Source organism: Oncorhynchus mykiss, chromosome 12 (genome assembly GCF_057628025.1).
Source record: "Oncorhynchus mykiss isolate SJ-2025 chromosome 12, ASM5762802v1, whole genome shotgun sequence".
Taxonomy (NCBI): Eukaryota; Metazoa; Chordata; class Actinopteri; order Salmoniformes; family Salmonidae; genus Oncorhynchus; species Oncorhynchus mykiss.
The window spans coordinates 81816961-81839265 of record NC_143033.1 but is presented as its reverse complement, the minus strand read 5'-3'; the positions used below and the strand labels follow the sequence as shown (position 1 = coordinate 81839265).

Below are 22305 nucleotides of genomic sequence, written 5' to 3'. Positions count from 1 at the left end.
GAGTTAAAGTTCCACCTATGGAGAAAGAGAAGTGGGTGAGTCTCTCCCAGGGCTGGACACAAAGAGACCCAGTGTCCGAGGACTCAATGCACCCCGCCACTCAGGCCACCTGGGGAGGGAGAGGTCACATGACACACTGAATGAGCAAACAATCACTAACCAAAACAAAATGGAGGCACTTCAGCTGGATCCCACACATCTCCCGGTCTCTCTCTCAAACACACACTCAAACTCTACCACTCGAATTATAACCCAGTGGGATGGAACATGGGAAATGGATGCTGTGGGGAAAAAGGGGAATTCACAGTGCTGCCCTGGTGTACAGCTCTGTGGTTAACCATCACACTGGAGTGCCTGTGGAGGAGGAGGAAGTGGGGGTGTGGGAAAAGAGAACTGCCTTATAAAAACCCACCATTACCAGCCTGTCCAAAGTAAAAATCAGGTCTGGAATTTAACAAAAGAGGGACATGTCAAAATCAACCTCTTTCAGTGTGAAATCATAATTGTGTGACCCAAAACAATAGTGCTGCTGCTGCTAACCCCTGCACCACCCTTCCCCTCCACCTGGTTCCCCTAGTCCAGTGCCCTGACCCAATCCACCAGACAGTCTGACATCTCCCTGGAAAGCCTGCCTGCCAGCCTGTCTCTAGCCCTGTTTTGACTCCAGGACTGAGCGCTCTCATTCGCAGCATTGTTCTTCTGTAAACAAAAAGCTTCCTTTCCCCCCAACCACTCCTCCTTTCACTGCGCCTTAAAAAAAGAGAAGAAAGATGGAAGGAAGGAAGGAGAGGGAGAGAGTTCGGATCAACAAGTGTTGGAGGTGGACCAGGTCCTAATCTGTAATCACCAATCCGCTTCCTCCTGCAGCCTGATTCATCTCCTGGTTTCCCCACTCTTGAGGACGAATATCCCTCTGGTTCCAGCCAGCCCATTAGGCGCTGGTGGGTTCTCAAATCTGGGCCTGTCTAGGCTCTCATTCCAAGAGAATGTGAGTCTTATCTGGGCTGGGGCTTCCATTGCCTCTCCACAGAGGAATAGTGACAGGACAACATGACTCACACACACATAAAAGGGTTCAATGGGAATCGAGACAGTACAATAAAGTCTTCGTGGACATTCTATAGGGTAGTTGTAGACATTAAATGAGGGTAGGTTATTTATATGGCCTACGTGTTGTGTGTCATGGTATGTCTGCCATGGCTGGCTGTGCTAACATGAGCGTGCCACACGCTCCAGAAAGCCCTGCGTAGTGGGACAGTTCAGTAGATTTGCCACTGGGCAGGACTCTCCTCTATGTGTGCACTCAGCTCTGCTCCGGACAAAAGTGGGTTGTTTTTTAAAGACCTTGCCACACCACTTAACTGTAGACCTGAATGTAGCCTTGTTGAGCAGGGTGGGGGTTAGTGGGGGAGTGCAGAGTAGAATTTCATCAAACCCAACTCTTCAGAGCCGAAGTGTAGAAATGTGGTTGGGCCAAAGGACTGGTAGAAAATGTAAATATTAGGCAATTTTAATGTAAATATTTTACCCCCTTTTCGTGGTATCCAATTGTTAGTAATTACTACCTTGTCTCATCGCTACAACTCCCGTACGGGCTCGGGAGAGACGAAGGTCAAAAGCCATGCGTCCTCCGAAACAACCCAACCAAGCCGCCCTGCTTCTTAACACAGAGCGCATCCAACCCAGAAGCCAGCCGCACCAATGTGTCAGAAGAAACACCGTGCACCTGGCGACCTTGCGTGCACTGCGCAATATGCACTTAAATATTTAGCTGTGAAACCAGAATTGTTTTATTTAGGCGCGCCTAGATAAATTAAGGATTCTAGCTTTAATATCTCAAATATTTGTCATTGTGCTCCTACATTTCTTTGCGTGTGTCTACATTTTTCACACGCGCTCCTTATAAAAAAGGTCAGCGTAGAGCCCTGCAACAACTAGGGAATGGAGAGGAAGGTCGGAGAAAACCTGCTGTGATGTACATTACGGCCACAAAATAAATACAGCTGAATTGTATCCCTAGAACTACTATTATACACGGATGGACAGTGGAGCTGACATCAGGTACATCTGTCACACAGTCACTGTAAAATGACAACGCATGTTGGAATTACAGAGGACTCAAAATGTTCCACATACAAAAAAGATTAAAAACAAACGTTTCTTGGAGCACATCTCTGATGGTTGACCTCTCAGTATCATACTTAACACACCAGTGTTGAAAAGTGACGCCAGATCTGTACATGTTCTGATGAGCTCAAACTAAGAACCTGTACAGTCAGGTGACATGATGTCTGGTTGGACTGTAGAGAATGTCTACCAGGGGGAAGGTGACATTAATTGTTGCCAAACTGAACCATTCTCCTGATGAAGACAATGAGGGAAGCGCTATTTAAAAAATATATTTCACCTTTATTTAACTAGGCAAGTCAGATAAGAACAAATTATTATTTACAATGACGGCCAACCCCGGCCAAACCCAGACGACGTTGGGCTAATTGTGTGCCACCCTATGGGACTCCCAATCACGGCTGGATGTAATACAGCCTGGATTCGAACCAGGGACTGTAGTGACACCTCTTGCACTGAGATGCAGTGCCTTAGACTGCTGCGCCACTCGGGAGAGACAAGAGTCACACAGAGTCGGGAAAGCAACCTTTCACTGCTAAACCTGTCTGACCATGCAAACAGATAGGCTGACGACATTCTTGGTGTGAGAACATGTCATCCATCTTACATCACCCTTTCCTCCACGAGGCCTTATGTAATTGCATAAGGAGTCCACACAAACTATTTTGAGAACCAAAAAGAAGGAACTCGTCCCCATGTTTTTTGCTGTATTTTTGGTACCCCTGCGTAAGTAGGCCTACATGTGTTTTTTCCACGTGTGATACAATGTGCCTGAGAGGAAGTCATCCAGTCGAGTAAAGTCTTCCACAGCACTGATGCTTAGTGAGGAGTCAAAACAGTGAGCACTCAGCTTCTGCTAGCTTGCACCACTGTTGGCGGGGACTGGGCAGTTTAGAGTGGCTGCATGGCTCTCTAAAGCTCTTTGGCTCCTCTGCACTTTCTGATGTAGACTAATGGAGGAGAGGCCGGGGTAGAGCTACAGAGGAGAGAGGGATATTACTAACCTGTTTAACAGACATGGAGGTCCGCCACAGCCTGGAGCAGAGAAATACTGCTGCTCCCTTCATTTTCCTCCCTGTGAGTTTGTTTCATAAAATGATTTCACAACTCTGTTTGAGAGGAGGGTTACATCATGAGCAAGCCACGATTTGGGCCATGCCAACCATCACACTGCCTCGAGTAGACTGATTCTTCTTTTCACCTGAACAGCAACGTAATACAATGAATGTGCTTTATCCCTTAACCTTGAAAGCCTATAGGTAAAGACACAACAAGAGGGTAACCTAGGCCCTATGTATCGCCAATGATTTGGGCATAATTACATGTTTTCAATGTAAAAGAGACAATGTAGTCCAAACACACACACAACATGTAGGCTAGTCACACAACATGTGTATCTGTTTATATGCATTATTGGGGGACCCAGTCATCCTTGATTGTCAACATTATGTACAGTGAACTCCAAAAGTATTGGGATAGTTACGCATTCTTTGTTGTTTTGGCCTGTACTCCAGCACTTTGGATTTGAAATGATACAATGACTGAGGTGCAGACTGTCAGCTTTAATTTGAGGGTATTTTCATCCATATTGGGTGAACTGTTGAGAAATGACATAACTTTTTGTACACAGTCCCCACATTTTAGGGGACCAAAAGTATTCACTTGTGTAATTAAAATTGTAAAAAGATAAGTATTTGGTCCCATATTCATAGCACACGATGACTACATAAAGCTTGGGACTCTACACATTTGTCGGATGCATTTGTGGTTTGTTTTGGTTGAGTTTCAGATTATTTTGTCGCCAATAGAAATGAATGCTAAATAATGTATTGTGTCATTTTGGAGTCACTTGTATTGAAAATAAGATTAATGTGTATGCTACCATGACTATGGATAATCCTGAACATATCATGAATAGTGATGAGTGAGAAAGTTAGACGCACAAATATCATACCCAAGTCATGTTAATTAGAGGTCGACCGATTAATTGGAATGGCCGATTAATTAGGGCCGATTTCAAGTTTTCATAACAATTGGAAATCTGTATTTTTGTACGGCGACTTTGCCAAATCTTTTTTTTTTTTTTTTACACCTTTATTTAACTAGGCAAGTCAGTTAAAAACACATTCTTATTTTCAATGACAGCCTAGGAACGGTGGATTAATAACTACCTTGTTCAGCGGCAGAACAACAGATTTTAACTTGTCAGCTCAGGGATTCAATCTTGCAACCTTACGGTTAACTAGTCCAACGCTCTAACCACCTGCCTCACGAGGAGCCTGCCTGTTACGCGAATGCAGTAAGAAGCCAAGGTAAGTTGCTAGCTAGCATTAAACTTATCTTATAAAAAACAATCAATCAATCATAATCACTAGTTAACTACACATGGTTGATGATATTACTAGTTTATCTAGCGTGTCCTGCATTGCATATAATTGATGCGGTGCGCATTTGCGAAAAAGGACTGTCGTTGCTCCAACGTGTACCTAACCATAAACATCAATGCCTTTCTTAAAATCAACACACAGAAGTATATATTTTTAAACCTGCATATTTAGCTAAAATAAATCCAGGTTAGCAGGCAATATTAACCAGGTGAAATTGTGTCACTTCTCTTGCATTCATTGCACGCAGAGTCAGGGTATATGCAACAGTTTGGGCCGCCTGGCTCATTGCGAACTAATTTGCCAGAATTTTACGTAATTATGACATAACATTGAAGGTTGTGCAATGTAACAGGAATATTTAGACTTGTGGATGCCACCCGTTAGATTGAAAGAATAAACATTTTATTTTTGAGATGATAGTTTCCGGATTCGACCATATTAATGACCTAAGGCTTGTATTTCTGTGTGTTATTACAGAACCAGGGACTGTAGTGACGCCTCTTGCACTGAGATGCAGTGCCTTAGACCGCTTTGTCCGTGTGTGTGTGTGTGTGTGTTAACGATACTAGAATGCTTAAAGGCCGCTAAAATAAAAAATGTTGGTTATTGGTATCGGGTTTTTTTGGCAAGGAAAATATTGGATATTGGTATTGGCAAATTATTGCCGCATCCCTAGTAATCATTGTATCATCCATATTAATGTAAGTGTTTAGAAACGTTCTTATTTACAATAAAAGTGACTCCAAAATGACACAATACATTATTTACCATACATTTATATTAGGCACAAAATAATCTGAAACACAACCAAAACAAATGTGTAGAGTCACAAGCTTGATGTAGTCATTTTGTGCTATGAATATGGGATCAAAAACTTACTTTTTTACCACTTTAATATAAGTTAATTTGTCCCAATACTTTCTGTCCCTTAAAATGTACAAAACGTGCTGTAATCTCTAAATGGTTCACTCGATATGGATGAAAATACCCTCAAATTAAAGCTGACAGTCTGCACTTTAACCTCACAGTCATTGTATCATTTCAAAGCCAAAGTGTTGGGAGTACAGAGCCAAAACAACAAAAAATGTCACTGTCCCAATACTTCTGGAGCCCACTGTATGTGGCGCTGACAGACATTGAGCTCCATGATTAAAAACCATGAGCGAATGGCATAATGTGCAGGTGTCTACCATAAACAGCTTTTACTGTGTGTTTTGAAGTGTGTAACACGTGTCTACGCACCATTGTGTCATGTCTGTCCCAGCTTTAGCACCATTGTGTCATGTCTGTCCCAGCTTTAGCAATTGAGGGACGTGGGCAGAGTTGTGCCATGCTGCTATAATGAGATCATTCCAAGTCTGGGCAGCTCTGATTAGTGTACAGGGAGACGGGGTTAATAAGGAGGCACGGCCAAAACTTTGAGACCTTATTTCTTGCTCTCGCTTAGAGCCACGTTTAAAACAGCCACGTTTAAAAGCTCCTTGATTTTTTTGGGGCGTAAGATGTAGCCTAGTGCATTACACTTTAGTCACCTGTGGCCCCTCCCTTGATGAGTCAGACCAGGGCTGTAATTACACATCCCATCTGAATGATAATGCACATTGAAACTTTGACCTCATACTCTAGACTTGACTGGCTGGAGTGTCTGCGGCCTCTGATCCAGCTAAACCACAATGAATCATCAGGCCATTGTAGCGATTGTTTTAATGGAGCGGTTCTGGATGGGGAAGGTACTTTCATAATGATTTTCCACCTAGCAAGCCACAACTTATTACGCAGACAGTTACACAATAACTGGGTCAATCTCGCAAACAAGGCACCGAGTTAAAAAGAGCGAAATCTGACACAGTCTTTCTACAAGGATAAGGTTACCGACCGCATTCTGGAGAATTCCAATAACTCTAGGACTATGGAATGAGTTGAAGGCTGTGCAATCATGTTGAGAGTAGTCCCTGTAATAACAGCATTAACTGAGTCCTCTCAACGAGACCGTGTATGCAGCCATTTCAAAAGAAGGATACCTGGCCGTCCTTAAGACAGTCATACAGCAAAAAATACTTGCTGAATTAAGTGTAATTCTATTTAAAAAGGAGAAGGGGCATAATGTTTGGTGACTTTCTAACTAGCCAACTACCGGACATGGCAGTCTTCAGAAATAGACATTTTAAAACAGCCATCCGCTTTGCTCACATGCAAAAATCATTTACAGGAAGCCTTGGCATATTTGTTCAACTTTAGTCTGGTGTGAATATAAACACCTCGTGATCTATCTCCTCAGAGGACCAAGGGCTCAACGGCAGGCTGGGCACAGACAAATGCTTTGTGTTAGCTGTGAAGCTGTGAGTGCCTTGCAGTTTTCACACCAAGCATCCCATAACACTGGTGACTTAGAGACCCCTATCTGCTCAAGGTTAGAGAGGTATGGGTTAATCACATCAATCTAGGTTTACAGCAGAGCCCAGGAACATTCTAGGTACCCCACCACCTTTTCTTGGAAACGGAAACAAGTTTGGATATCTAGTGTAGAGGTCGACCGATTAATCAGCACGGTCGATTAATTAGGAACGATTTCAAGTTTTCATAACAATCGGTAATCGGCCTTTTTGTATGCTAATTATGGCCGATTACATTGCAATCCATGAGGAAACTGCGTGGCAGGCTGACCACCTGTTACGTGAGTGCAGCATCAAAAGGACTTTGCGGCTGGTAAGTTGCTAGCTAGCATTAAACTTATCTTATAATCTTCACATAATCACTAGTTAACTACACATGGTTGATGATATTACTTGGTTAACTAGCTTGTTCTGCGTTGCATATAATCAATGTGGTGCCTGTTCAATTTAACATCGAATTACAGCATACTTCAACTTCGCCAAACAGGTGATGATTTAACAAAAGCCCATTTGCGAAAAAAGCACAATCGTTGCAAAAATGTACCTAACCAACAGCAATTTAAAAAACTAAATAATAGAGGCCCCCCATCTTGCCGGGGGGGTAGAGAAAAGTAAAAATTTTAAGCCAATTTTCTGTAATCCCCCCCCTCCAAAATCTCCATGTAGTTGAGATAACTGCAAAAAATGTTTCAAGATTATTTCCTGAAATACTACATATTCTGCTAAAGAGCTGAGAGAACATTTAGCTGTATTAAAGCACATTTCCTGCAAATGTATACATTTTGCCATGGCTAATGCTGTGCTCTTTTACACAAACATAATACAATATATACTGCTAAATTCATTGCTTTTGAAATGTTCAATTCTCCCTGACTGTTGACCTTTTATTTTGGTGATTGGTAGCTCTCAAAGATAAAAGTATGAAAAAAATAGGTCAATTATCTTTTCTACATACTTTATATCTGGTTTTAGTCATTAAAGTTAATACTGAAAGTGTCTTTCCATCCCAAAAATTAACCCCCACAAAACACACACACATATATAAACTCAGCAAAAAAAGAAACGTCCTCTCACTGTCAACTGCGTTTATTTTTAGCAAACTTAACATGTGTAAATATTTGTATGAACTTAAGATTCAACAACTGAGACATAAACTGAACAAGTTCCACAGAGATGTGACTAACAGAAATTAAATAATGTGTCCCTGAACAAAGGGGGGGTCAAAATCAAAAGTAACAGTCAATGCAACTGGTGGCCACACCAGATACTAAGTACTGCAGTGCATCTCCTCCTCATGGACTGCACCAGATTTGCCAGTTCTTGCTGTGAGATGATACCCCACTCTTCCACCAAGACACCTGCAAGTTCCCGGACATTTCTGGGTGCAATGGCCCTAGCCCTCACCCTCCGATCCAACAGGTCCCAGACGTACTCAATGGGATTGAGATCCGGGCTCTTCGCTGACCATGGCAGAACACTGACATTCCTGTCTTGCAGGAAATCATGCACAGAACGAGCAGTATGGTTGGTGGCATTGTCATGCTGGAGGGTCATGTCAGGATGAGCCTGCAGGAAGGGTACCACATGAGGGAGGAAGATGTCTTCCCTATAACGCACAGCGTTGAGATTGCCTGCAATGACAACAAGCTCAGTCCGATGATGCTGTGACACACCGCCCCAGGACATGACAGACCCTCCACCGCCAAATCGTTCCGCTCCAGAGTAGGCCTCGGTGTAACGCTCATTCCTTCGACAATAAACGCAAATCCGACCATCACCCCTGGTGAGACAAAACCGCAACTCGTCAGTGAAGAGCACCTTTTGCCAGTCCTGTCTGGTCGAGCGACGGTTTGTGCGCATAGGTGACGTTGTTGCCGGTGATGTCTGGTGAGGACCTGCCTTACAACAGGCCTACAAGCCCTCAGTCCAGCCTCTCTCAGCCTATTGCGGACAGTCTGAGCACTGATAGAGGGAGTGTGCATTCCTGGTGTAACTCGGGCAATTGTTGTTGCCATCCTGTACCTGTCCTGCAGGTGTGATGTTCAGATGTAACACACCTGCACAGGATCGGTACATGTGGTCTGCCACTGCAAGGACGATCAGCTGTCTGTCCTGTCTCCGTCTTAGGCGTCTCACAGTACGGACTTTGCAATTTATTGCCCTGGTCACATCTGCAGTCCTCATGCCTCCTTGCAGCATGCCTACGGCATGTTCACGCAGATGAGCAGGGACCCTGGGCAGCTTTCTTTTGGTGTTTTCCAGAGTCAGTAGAAAGGCCTCTTTAGTGTCCTAAGTTTTCATAACTGTGACCTTAATTGCCCACCGTCTGTAAGCTGTTAGTGTCTTAATGACCGTTCCACAGGTGCATGTTCATTAATTGTTTATGGCTCATTGAACAAGCATGGGAAACAGTGTTTAAACCCTTTACAATGAAGATCTGTGAAATTATTTGTTTTTTTACGAATTCTTTGAAAGACAGTCCCGAAAAAGGGGTGTTTCTTTTTTTGCTGAGAGAGGGAGATATATATATATATATATATATTTTTTTTTTCTCACAGGAGGTTAGTGGCACTTTATTTGGGGAGGACAGGCTTGTGGTAATGGCTGGAGCTGAATGAGTGGAATCGTATCAAACACATGGTTTCAATGTGTTTGATACGTTTCCATTTGCTCCGTTCCGGCCATTAATATGAGCCATCCTCCCCTCAGCAGCCTCCTGTGATATATATATATAAAAGAGAGACAGAGAGAGACAGAGAGAGAGAGATTTGCCCTTGAGCAAGGCACTTACCCCTAATTTGCTCCAGAAGCCCCATATAACTATGGCTGACTCTGTAAAACAACTCATTTCACTACACCTATACAACATAACGCTAGTTAGCACCAGCTCGCGGAACTACCATGAACTTCCTTCATATTACACACAGATACTTTTAAAAAATTGACTTCCAGAATCTCACATAATCCCTTTAAGACACTAGATATTACGACTAGCCTACATTTGTCAAGGGAGTGAGACTGAACACACCCCATTTCTAAGTATCCAATACTCTTTCTGTACTATTTAACTGAAAAACAGGGCATCTAAAGTGAATCATAGTGAAAAAATACCCCAGTGACATTTCTCACTTCAAAAGGCAGCGAATGAGCATTGGGAGGAAAATAACAGAGTTCAGGCAGCAGTGATATGAGGAATCTGCAGACAAGCATCAGATTAATTCTCACTAGAGCTCCCCCTCACCGCTAATCCAATTCTGACCCATTAACTGGCTCTGCCATGTTAACACATCAGACCTTTGAAGGCGCCCTTTCAACCATTCAAGTTAGCGAAAACATTCACTGTCCGCACGACACCCAGGCGGCGTCTTCCTTGGGAAGCTGACAGGTGGGCTTCTTCGGAGCGGCGGTATGAAATGCAGATATGTCAGTGCGTAAATAGGAAACTGGGGTGGTCAAAATGGACAACCCCGAGGCAGAGCAGGTACGGAGAGTGTTTCCTCTGTCAGACATGCAGGCAGTAAGGTGGAGGGGCGCTTGTAAATAATGTCAGCCGCTTCCTGGAGTGCACTAATCATCCATCAGAGAGGGGCTGGCTGCAGATGTTCTGTTGACTGATACTCACGCTCTGCACCTGCTTATCCATTGGATGCCCTCTGGTTTCAAAGAACATAGGCTACTACAGAGGCAAGACAGAGCGGAGTTTAGACAGACAGGTCGGTTGACAATGTCGAAACAATGATGCACTCGCATCTAAGAGGCAAAAGGTTGTGTATTGATTTTGAACGGTCAGATGGCAGCTTCTAGTCATTGCTGTAGCTCTTTGGGGAATCATAGGTGGCTGTTTCAGCTAGTTGTCTTGTTTTGAGGTGTTTTGACTTGTGTTACGGCTATGCCAACATAGCTAAAATTCGCTAGCTAGCTAATCTACAACTGCAATGATGCATTTGAGAGACACCACTTCTTATTGGGCAAATGTATATGTTTTCAATAAACATTAAGCCGAAATATGGTTTACATGTTGCCAATAATCCTTTGTTTGTACGCCAACGCCATCTGTGCTTCCCCAAAGTTATGCATGCATCAGTTCTGTTGGTAAACAAACCACCTGTCTATAGGAAGGGGAATGTGAGGTGGTCTGTGCATTTTGTTTCTAAATGAGACAAGGAAACTATAATCCATTAACCCAAGTTGAATGGAATGTATTGAGTCAGTGAGATAAGCACACAAACACACACACACACACACCAACCTAAGCCTGCATTAAGTTCAATAAAGAACTCTGAATTCACCACTGAAGATAATAAAGCTCTGTCTGATGGACCACCCTATGCTCGGCCTAGCTGGGAGCACCACTCTCCTAAGATCCACCACCGACTGATTGCTTAAACTCAATGCACTAAAGAGGACAGCCCTCATAATCCACCCAGAAATCTGAGCAAAACGTGAGGACCAACCGACAGTCCTGCTGCGTAATAGGACTGCAATTCTTCACTTTATTATTACTATGAACCTCAAAGGGAGTTTCTCCTGTCTGCTCCCCACCTGTCAGGGGTGACATTTGGACAAGTGTTAGTCTGTAAAGAGCTTCCTCTCCGATGCTGCCCACTCCGCCTCTACATCTGGCCTCGGCTCCGTTGCTGGCAGCGGTTTGGGAGTGTGACCGCAGAAGCCTTCGTCCTCGTTGAAGAGCAGCTGAACCAACAGGAAAGCCAACCCCAGTCAATTAATTTATGGAAAAATTGCAATTATTGTAGGGCCCTCAGCGGGGGAAGAAAAACATTTACAAATGACGCGCAATAATTGCTATTGTTTTATTTTCCTTCTCTTTAAGCAAAATGTGGAACTGTTCTGCAGTTCTGTAATGGAGCAACAAAGTCAACAGTTCCCCACATGTACCTAATCATTGTGTATTTACGATGTATCCCATCTGAACACCCAGATGACCAAAATCACTTCCATACAGGCACTCTGTAAAACAGCTGAGCCACATGAACGCACCAGACAGACTCGGCACACATTAAGAACTCTGGATCATTAAGTCCTGTGCCTCTGTAGCACCATCTGTGCCCAGCTGCAAGTTTCCCCCCACTACCTAACATGTTAACCCAATCGGTAGACTAAGGACTACAGAGAATGGATGCTTCGATCAGATTTGTACAGCGAGAGAATGTTTAGTCTCATAACCTATTGTCACAGGAATTTTTGGGGGACTGCTTTGATTTAAATGAGACAAGTGCATCTGTGTTCATTCAACAGCCCATTTTATAAGATCCCAGCGAGGTAGCTAGCAACTATAAATCGACGAAATAAAATGTAGACATTTCAATAGGTAAACCTGACAAAGCTGCAGCTTTGTTCAATGCTGTCCTCAATAGTAGCTGGTTCCCAGTCAAAAGAAAGATCCAAAACCACTGACTGAGTCAGAGAGAAACCCAGCACCACACGACAGCTCTCTCTCTCACTGAGGGTGGGGGTGGCCCGCGCTTAGGACTGGGAGGGGAGCAGTTTAGTCGGAAAGAACAGGACTGAGTGACTCACAGAAAGAAAGAGGGGGGGGGGGGGGGGAGAGAATGCTAGACAATCCCATAGAGTCAATTCTTCCCTCTTTCCTGTGCATGGCAAAACCCAGAAGAGTAATATGCATGCTAAACAAAGAGTTGAATCAACTAACAAAGGGTCAGACAATAAAACTAAGAACAGATGGACCTTAAATATTGTATAACCTCTCTCTTAATCAATGTCTGTGCTGTTCAAATCTGTTGGTGGGTGAGGCGAATTCAGCTCTCGGCTACAAAACAGCTGGGGATCAGAGGCCCCAGTGTTAAAATGGAGGGATCACTTCTCCCTTCCACAGTTTTTGTTCAAATTACTTTATGGGAAACAGATAAGTTAGCATGTGCTGTGTCCTGACAAATTTATGGCTGTTTGGAATGGATACCATTTGGTCATGAACCATGTTTGAGTAATACAATTTAGAGCTGATCAGATAAGGTGCTCCGCATTGAGACATATTTTAACACTGCAATTTATTACTTACCGGATCATGTATTGTGCCATTAACCATGTTTGTGTGACATAATTTTAGAATGATCAGCTGTAGAGCATAATGGAAACCTGTCTTGTGTATTCAAGGGGCAATTCTCACCACAAGTGTTAGTTTTAGCTGCTTGCTTGCCATATTTTTCCAGTTTAAAAGCTGGCAACCGTCTGCAACATCTGGTTCAAATGGATGGGGGTATGTCAGCAAGGAGAAGCTCAGAGGAACGCAAACAGTGACAAGACTGCTCACATGTAACAACTCATCATTCAGGGTTTACCCAATAACAAACTCATCAACAGCAATGTGTCAAAGTCAACTACATCTATTAAGCTGCTATTATCAATTCACGACTCATGCGCAGACCTTCATTACTTATACAAACTCACCGATCAGTAAGTAAACACAGATTTATCTTATCATGCCAGAATAGTGATTATTTAGTTTACACAATATTTGACAGATGGAGAAAGGTGGAGAATAAGCTATAAAGGAAAAATATTGGTGTGTTGGTGAAGATACAGCCAACTAGCGCAAAAATAATATTGTGATATTGTCCAAACAATAGTCAAAAATAAAATCCCAATATGTAACTATCAATTAGAGGTCGACTGATTAATTGGGGCCGATTTCAAGTTATAACAATCGGTAATCTGCATTTTTTAACACCGATTACATTGCACTCCACAAGGAGACTGCGAGGCAGGCTGACCACCTGTTACGCGAGTTCAGCAAGGAGTCACGGTAAGTTGCTAGCTAGCATTAAACTCATCTTTAAAAAAAATATCTTAACATAATCACTAGTTAACCTACTAATAGCATCAACCATGTGCAGTTATCTTGATGTCCTGCGTTGCATATCATCAATACGGTGCCTGTTAATTTATCATCGAATCACAGCCTACTTCACCAAACGGGTGATGATTTAACAAGCGCATGCGCAAAAAAAACCGAGAAAAATATAAAAAACGCTGTCGTTGCACCAGTCTACCTAACCATAAACAGCAATGCCTTTAAAAAAAAAAATCTATAGACAAGTACATTTTTAACCTGCATATTTAGTTAATATTGCCTGCTAACAGGAATTTCTTTTAACTAGGGAAATTGTGTCACTTCTCTTGCGTTCTGTGCAAGTCGAGTCAGGGTATATGCAGCAGTTTGGGCTGCCTGGCTCATTGCGTACTGTGTGAAGACCATTTCTTCCTAACAAAGACTAATTAATTTGCCATTGAAGGTCGGGCAATGTAACAGCAATATTTAGACTTAGGGTTGCCGCCCATTCCATAAAATATGGAACTGTTCTGTATTTCACTGAAAGAATAAACGTTTTGTTTTCTAAATGATAGGTCATTAATATGGTCAAAGCTGGAAACTAAGGCTTGTACGTGTGTTTATTGTAAGACTATGATTTGATATAGCAGTCTGACTGAGCAGTGGTAGGCAGCAGCAGGCTCGTAAGCATTCATTCAAACAGCACTTTCCTGCGTTTGCCAGCAGCTCTTCACTGTGCTTCAAGCATTGCGCTGTTATTGACTTCAAGCCTATCAACTCCCGAGATTAGGCTGGCATTACTAATGTGCCTATAAGGACATCCAATAGTCGGGGCCTCCCGAGTGGCGCAGTGGTCTAAGGCACCCCCTTTGTTTTCTACTGTGTTATTGACTTGTTAATTGTTTACTCCATGTGTAACTCTGTGTTGTCTGCTCATACTGCTATGCTTTATCTTGGCCAGGTCGCAGTTGCAAATGAGAACTTGTTCTCAACTAGCCTACCTGGTTAAATAAAGGTGAAATAAAAATAAAATAAAAAAATAAAATAAAAAAACTCTATTGCAGTGCTAGCTGTGCCACTAGAGATTCTGCATTTGAACCCAGGCTCTGTCACAGCCGGCCGCGACCGGGAGGCGGTGCACAATTGGCCAGTATCGTCCGGGTTAGGGAGGGTTTGACCGGCAGAGATATCCTTGTCTCATCGCGCACTAGCACCTCCTGTGACGGGCCGGGCGCAGTGAACGCTAACATGGTCACCAGGTGTACGGTATTTCCCCTGAGACATTGGAGCGGCTGGCTTCCGGGTTGGATGGGCATTGTGTCAAGAAGCAGTGCGGCTTGGTTGGGTTGTGTTTCGGGGGACGCATGGCTCTCGACCTTCGCCTCTCCCGAGCCCGTACGGGAGTTGCAGGAATGAGACAAGACTAACAACCACCAATTGGATACCACGAAATTGGATTTTAATTATTTTCCTCCCCAATAGTCAAAAGGTATATGAAATACAAATGGTAGAGAAATAGTCCTATAATAACTACAACCTAAAACTTCTTACCTGGGAATATTGAAGACTCATGTTAAAAGGAACCACCAGCTTTCATATGTTCACATGTTCTGAGCAAGGAACTTAAACGTTAGCTTTCTTACATGGCACATATTGCACTTTTACTTTCTTCTCCAACACTGTTTTTGCGCTATTTAAACCAAATTGAACATGTTTCATTATTTATTTCAGACTAAATGTATTAAGTTGTGTTCATTCAGTATTGTTGTAATTGTCATTAAAAATCAATATAGCTTTTTGGTCCTCCAATAAATCGGCATCGTTGTTGAAAAATCATAATCGGTCGACCCTTATTGATCCCCCCCCCCCCCATCACTAATTGGTAGTCTAGTAAAGAGGACAAATCACCACGGCGTTCTCCCTAAACAACGTCCTTCCCTGCCCAGAGCGAGTCCGGCTGTGGAGGCGCATATGGATAACACTGTGCAATTTTACATAGCCTAATTCTAAAAGAAACCTTCCCTGGGGAGAAGACGGCAGAACGGGATAAACACTTCAGTTCAACTGATATGTGGAAGACAGGCAGAAAAGCAAATATGAAACAGAGTAGTTAAGTGAGCAAATACACATGTAAAGTCAGGAAAAGGAGGTCCATGTGATCGTACTCTCCTTGTTTTTGACAGTGAATTCACATTCTTACTATTTCTCCAGGACACCAATGCAGTCAATCTCGAAGTGGAACGACAGACTAATTCACAGTGGGCAATTTACAACAAAGTTCAAGTAAAAGACAGAAAACTGTGTTTCACTTGACCACCACGTAGTTCGGACAAACATCAAAATGTCTTAAGTTCAGGCTATTACGTTGGAAACATTTCAATGGGGCCATCTAGTTAAAACCTGGTTACCCCACCAGTAGAAATTGTACAGGAAAGTTCACATTTGGACAAATTGACAGGTTGTCAGAACTCTCAATGTGCTTTACCATTCAATGCTTAAAGCTGCATTTACAAATCAGCCCAACTCTGATCTTCTCCACTAATTGGTCTTTTGAGAAATCAGATTTTGCCACAAATTGGGCTTCCTGTGTAAATGCAGCCTCTGTAGCACAGGTGAGTTAAGCATATTTTCACCATCAGGCAGATCTCTCACTTCAGTCCAGAGACCCCTGCTCCACACTAATTTCTGTTAGAAACAGCACTAGGTTAAATATTTAATTTGGCTCTTCCTGGTGAATGGAAAGGCCTGGAATTTGACTCAGCCCTGATTCTGGAAGTACATCAAACACCACTGCTGTCACCTTCCTCTCCCAGTCAAAACAATGTCATCTCATGTAAACGTTTCACTTTGTGTTGAAATGGTACAAATCAAATAAGAGCGACCCAGAGTGTACATTGAAGCCCTGTTTGCATCATAGCCACAGTATTCTGGGGGGGAATTGATCCCCACTTTGCAGTACGATGTGGACTGTCTGGGAGATATGCTGCGTTTACACTGACAGCCCACTCCAATATTTTACCCCTCACCAATTGTGCATAATCAGAATGTGTCTGCCCGTGTAAACGCAGCCATAGTCTCGCCATCTAGCTCATTTAGTCGCCATCTAGATAACGCTTCAATTTTTACATTGTGTAGTAGCTATGGCATTGTTTTATTAGCTAGATTAATCACGACAAAGAATAGTCACATTTATGGCAATTAATGAGAATGTTAGTGGTCAACTAACATTCTAGTATATGCATAGTTTAGAAATGAAACCGGGTAATCTGTGTTCTTACAAAATTGTGGATGTAATTTGAATCTTGCGCACACCAAATATTGTTGAACAAGCTCGATTAAACTAATGTTAGTAGCTAGCTACTAACAGTAATCCCAGGCGGATTACTTTTGTTTTGCCTGTGCTAATGTTAGCTGGTTAGACACCAACCTAACGTTAAACTAGCCAACTAATTTGGCATGCGTTAAATTTCTGAAACGTACAATTAATATAGCTAGCTAGTGTCGTTTAGCTTAGTTTGTTTAATTTGCTACATACATAACGAACCCTACGCGAAATATTGAAGTGCGCCTAAACTTTTAGACCACATCAAGCACACTTTCGAACACGTTTGTCCTGCAAACTAACGTCGTTAGCTGGGCTAGCGACACAAACTAGCTACAGTAGCCACATTTGCGTAGGGACAACATTCAACATTGTCTCTTACCTGTTAAACGCAGTTTAACCGGACCATTTCGCCGAACTCCTTGGCTAGACATCTTGCTTCCAGTTTAATATTGTAGACTAACCAGTTTCAGACCGAAGTAACAATAACGGAGTGAAGGCATTGTTGCCCGGATGTAGACAGCACTGCTGCCATCATGATCACAATCACTGTCGCGCAAATACAACCAATTACTGGCTAGGATGCCGCAGAGTGCATTTGATTGACCAAATACGCTTGCAAAACAGGGTTCTGGCCGACTTATTACTTTAAGAGTAAGCAAGCGACCCGAGTTCACTCTTCAGCTTCGGAACGATTGGAATTCAGTCCTCCTCCCAACCAGACGAGAGTTGAACTGTTGAGCTCGTACGCCCTACAGTGCAGAGCCCACTTCAGGGAGGCTAGTAAGTAAATGACCAATGACGACATGGGGATGGAAACATCTGCCTGTACGGCTTGGCTTAACTGAAATGATCTGATGCTACAATGCTAATGACCGAGAAAATACAATTTTGTCAGACAAGTGACATTTCGGATCGCTAGTGTAATTGAAGTTAAAAAAAAAATAAGACAGTCCAGATACGTTGCAAAAACAGTGTTTCTTTGCATATAGTTCACAGAAAGAAGAGGGTGGAAGCTATAAAGATTCATATTCAATTGGAAGTGAATGTATTGCCATTCCACCCAAACAAATTACAGCAGTTGGAATTTCTTTAAGAAATTTATTTACAGACATTTATAAAAACATATGTACATGTCAGACAGAATAGAAGTCCATTATCAGAGGACAAACAAAAAGGAAAAGTGGTATTTAGAAGTTGAAAGTGCTTTGGTTCTCACTGATCTGGAATGCATAGCCATCGGTTGTCAATTCTGGAGCAACACATTGGTCTTCCTCTTCCTAGAAAACAGAACGTGCAAGAAATTGAGGCAAAGGAAACAAATAGCATCTAATAGGACAGGTTCAATTGGTCACCATTACACAATGCTCACCTCGCCAGAGAAATATTTCTCAATCAGGCTGAGAGAGGCCTTGTAGACTAGCTCATTCTCATGGGACTGCAGAGCTTCAATCTTGTCTAGCCCACCACATTCCTCAATCATCATGCACAGCTTGTCTGCTTCACCAATCTTATCTCCAGCCTGATGGACAAAACAAGTTAAGAATAAGTCACCCGAATCTTGCAGTTATAGGGTACAAATGCCTACGCCAATACTGTAATAAGATGAACTAATTCTTGGAGAGAAGGTCCCCTTACCAGGAAAATATTGGTGATGGCATCCAAGATGACAAGGATGGTTTTGCTGTCCTTTGTTGAGAGTAGATTCAACAGAGGCTCCAGCACGTTAGCTTGAACAAGATACACAACCTGTTCAACTGTGCCCCCACTGGTAAAGTTAGTTATTGCCCAAACTGCCTCTTTCTGAGTCTTGTAGTCCCCCTGTATGGAAAGACACTTTTTTTTTTATTTATATCCCACCATTCCTAGTTATGAAAAAAATACAAATCCAAACATAAGAGATTACTAGAGAAAACAAACCTACATACCTTACGTAGGACATCTACCATGAGAGGGACCAGGCCAGCATTGATGATATCCTGGATCTGAGAGTCTCTCCCTGCAGTGATGTTGGACAGGGTCCAGGAGGCCTCCTTCTGGATGTTACTCTTGTGGTGGCGAAGCAGGCCAGGGAACATGGAGAGGGCCCCAGCGTTCAGCACGGCCTGAGTCTGCTCATCCGTGCCAGTCACCATGTTTCCAATTACACGCAGAGAAGGAGTCTGAAGGAGACAGGTCAAAGACAGTGGGCGCTTGGGCTAAATATATATATATATATATTTTTAAAGACATAGTACCATAAATGTAGAGACATAAATATGGTGACAACTTAATTTTATATGACAGTCCACCACCTCTAGAGGATAACTAGACTGGACACATACCACAACAGAGATCTCCCCAGAGCCAAGCAGCTGCACCAGGCGGGAGATCAGGCCAGTCTGAACCACCACCATCTCGATGCGATCGTTGGGCCCATCGGTCAGATAGGACAATGCCCAGCAGGTGTCTGCCAGCACCTCCTTATCATCATGGTGCAGCAGACGCACCAGAGTGGGAATGATCTGCTGCACGGCTGCCAGAGGGGGAGAGGGGTGCTTGTTGCGGCACAGGTTTGACACCGTCCAGGTGATGTTCCTCAGGTAGCCAGACTGCAGAGAAGACAAAAATATTTTGGTGTTCATTCATTGAGTTACAGAACCTCCTAGTGGCCAGTGAGGAAAGTAATGTGGGGTCAAGGAGTTATCAAAAAACAAGACTAATACTTTGTATCCGTGTCATGAACAAGTCAAGTGATTGTCCATTACTTATGAATGGTTGTCACGGGTCACCACATTAAGAGTACTTGGCACTAAGAATACTTACAGAGAACAAAGAGAGCTCAGGGACAGCGAGCAGACTAAGCAGGGGTGCCACAGCTCCATGCTTGATGACCTGGTCTCTGTAGACCGACCCATCACCTGCCAGAATAAAGCAAGGTTAGGGGTGGGAGATACTATGGCAAATTAGGGTTCTATACACTGATAAGATACTGTAACAAGAGGAATGCGTTACCTGCAATGTTACCCAAAGCCCACACAGCCTGCTCGCTGATGTGGGGGTGGGGGGATATGACAAGCCTGATGAAGGCTGGAATGGCTCCGCCCTCCACAACAGCACTGGTCTGATCAGATGTTCCAGATGCAATGTTGGTTAAAGCCCAGGCAGCCTCAAACTGGATAGGGGGTGACTCCAAACCCAAGAATGCAACTAACTTAGGAATCAGCCCAGCACTGATGATGTGGTCAATGGGAGGATGTCTCTCACGGGATAGCAACTTCCTATAATGAGAACAATTGAAAAAGCAACACGTCATGATTATGGTAGCCAACACTTAAAATAAAAACACTGCCACAAATACAGCATTTCCCAGAGAGTTTTACATCAATCACTTTACCTTGCAGCTTGAGTGGCATTGAGCTGGACATCAAGGTTGTTACTGTTCACACCAGCAAGAATCTCCTCCACAGACCACTGTCGAGGGGCCTGTAAATTAAGACAACAGGTTGTTTCCATTGGAATGATTTTCCTAGGCAAGTCAGTTAAGAACAAATTCTTATTATACGGCCTACCCCGGCCAAACTCTACCCTAACCCAGATGACGCTGGCCAATTGTGCGCCACTGGAATTATTGTGCATTGTATAAACAGACAGGCCTAACAAACTCACCTGACAGTTTTGGCTTTTCTCATGAAGTGGGGAAGTTGCCTCGTCGACCAAAGTGTTCACATTTCTTCTTTTGAAGATCTGATCGTCCTTCTTTGCCTTGCGAAGTTCGACGTTGACTTCTACTCTCCTGCGTCTAAGCTCCTGCAAAGTGATCAACAACCACCATTGACTGTGCCTAGCCAGATTCATTTAGCTCGCAAGCCATGAACACATTTGAAATGAAACATTGACATGTATGCATGGCACTGTTTTTTTTCCACTTACATTCGCATCTTTTCCCTTATTCTTGAACTTGTCCATACGGACACCGTTCTCGTTGCCAGCAGACATTTTTGGGCAAATTGACAAAATGTTCGAAGTCGTTTGATAAAGAAATCTTTTTTTGAGCACCTAAACGAAATGAAACAATTAACTTCATAATACGAATTGTTAGCTAGGATCCAATAACACGTGTTTGGCTTTTCTAGGAAGTTACATCGGTCACAAGTGACCAGGAAGAGTGGCGAGCAAACCCCATCAACAAAGTAAAGCAGTAACATATCAACAAAATAAAGCAGTACATCGAATATTTGCCAACCACTACAAAATATGAGCCCTTGAGAAGCACTTACCCGGTCCTTCTACAGAAATTCTAGCTAATGCATTGAACATTTGTACAGACCTTTAAATTCCTGTCACAAACTCCCTGATTGGTTAGTTCGATTAAAAGCATCACCCTATTGGACTGTTTTGAAAAATCACAGGGCGCTCTGGAAGTGTTGTCAGTAGAGACCTATCGCGAGATTTCAGTACTCTCATGCCCTCATAATACAATTTGTTTCTTATCAGTATCATATCAGAAACAATTTTTTTAGGTCTGTGTCTGATGATGCAATTCAAGGAGTGGTTTCAAACCGCCCAGAAGACACGCTTAAAATCAGAGAACCCAGACAACTAAAATCTGTTAAAATATATGGATAGACATTACACGGACTATCATGACCAATAACAAACATCAACCTCTGAATATAGTATTTACATGTGCTTCCGTATATGCATACAATCCAGACATGAATGCCTGGAACTGGGGATAAAGGGTCACTGGACTCCCATCTGGTCATATGAGTCCTATTAATGGAAATTCAAATTATATAGATGCAGCTAGTTGATGAGATCATAAGGTCTTACCCAAGACCCTGGTTCGATTCCAGGCTGTATCACAACCGGCCGTGATTGGGAGTCGCATAGGGCATTGGCCCAGCGTCGTCCAGGTTAAGATTTGGCCGGGGTAGGCCGTTATTGTAAATAAGAATTTGTTCTTAACTGACTTGCCTCGTGATATAAAGGTTAAATAAAACATTTAAACATCTAAAATTGATTAAATATATGTTTTATTTCTCATCAATCTACTCACAATACCACATAATGACAAAGCAAAACAGGTTTTTAGAAATGTTTGCATATTTATTACAAATAAAAAACAAAAATACCTTATTTTCATAAGTATTCAGACCCAAACCAAGCCATGAGGTCAAAGGAATTGTCTGTAGAGCTCTGAGACAGGATTGTGTCGAGGCACAGACCTGGGGAAGGGTACCAAAAAATCTCTGCAGCATTGAAGGTCCACAAGAACAGTGGCCT

General features: G+C 42.9%; 2 protein-coding genes across 5 annotated transcripts in view; both read right to left on the bottom strand.

Annotated features, from left to right (window-relative positions):
* LOC110538510 (E3 ubiquitin-protein ligase SMURF2) overlaps positions 1–17958 on the bottom strand; it is a 63037-nt gene extending 45079 nt beyond the window's left edge. The window contains exon 1 of one of the 3 annotated variants that reach the window (XM_090193675.1): positions 17420–17958. In XM_090193675.1, the coding sequence (XP_090049801.1) occupies positions 17420–17471 (52 nt within the window). In that variant the 5' untranslated portion in view covers positions 17472–17958. The remainder of the gene's footprint in view (positions 1–17419) is intronic. The other 2 variants (XM_090193674.1, XM_090193677.1) reach the window with 2 other exon arrangements.
* A 166-nt stretch (positions 17959–18124) lies between these two features.
* LOC110538509 (importin subunit alpha-1) lies at positions 18125–21380 on the bottom strand. 2 transcript variants are annotated; one of them, XM_021625372.3, is made up of 11 exons: positions 21297–21380; positions 20950–21075; positions 20686–20826; positions 20414–20502; positions 20032–20297; positions 19843–19937; positions 19362–19628; positions 18966–19199; positions 18676–18858; positions 18410–18559; positions 18125–18317 (listed from the first exon to the last, which is right to left on the bottom strand). In XM_021625372.3, the coding sequence occupies exons 2-11, from the start codon at positions 21013–21015 to the stop codon at positions 18228–18230; spliced, it is 1581 nt and encodes a 526-aa protein (XP_021481047.2). In that variant the 5' UTR covers positions 21016–21075; positions 21297–21380; the 3' UTR covers positions 18125–18227. The 2 variants fall into 2 exon arrangements, with proteins under 2 accessions (XP_021481047.2, XP_090049804.1); XM_090193678.1 differs by having other exon boundaries at positions 21347–21370.
* Positions 21381–22305: the final 925 nt, after the last annotated feature.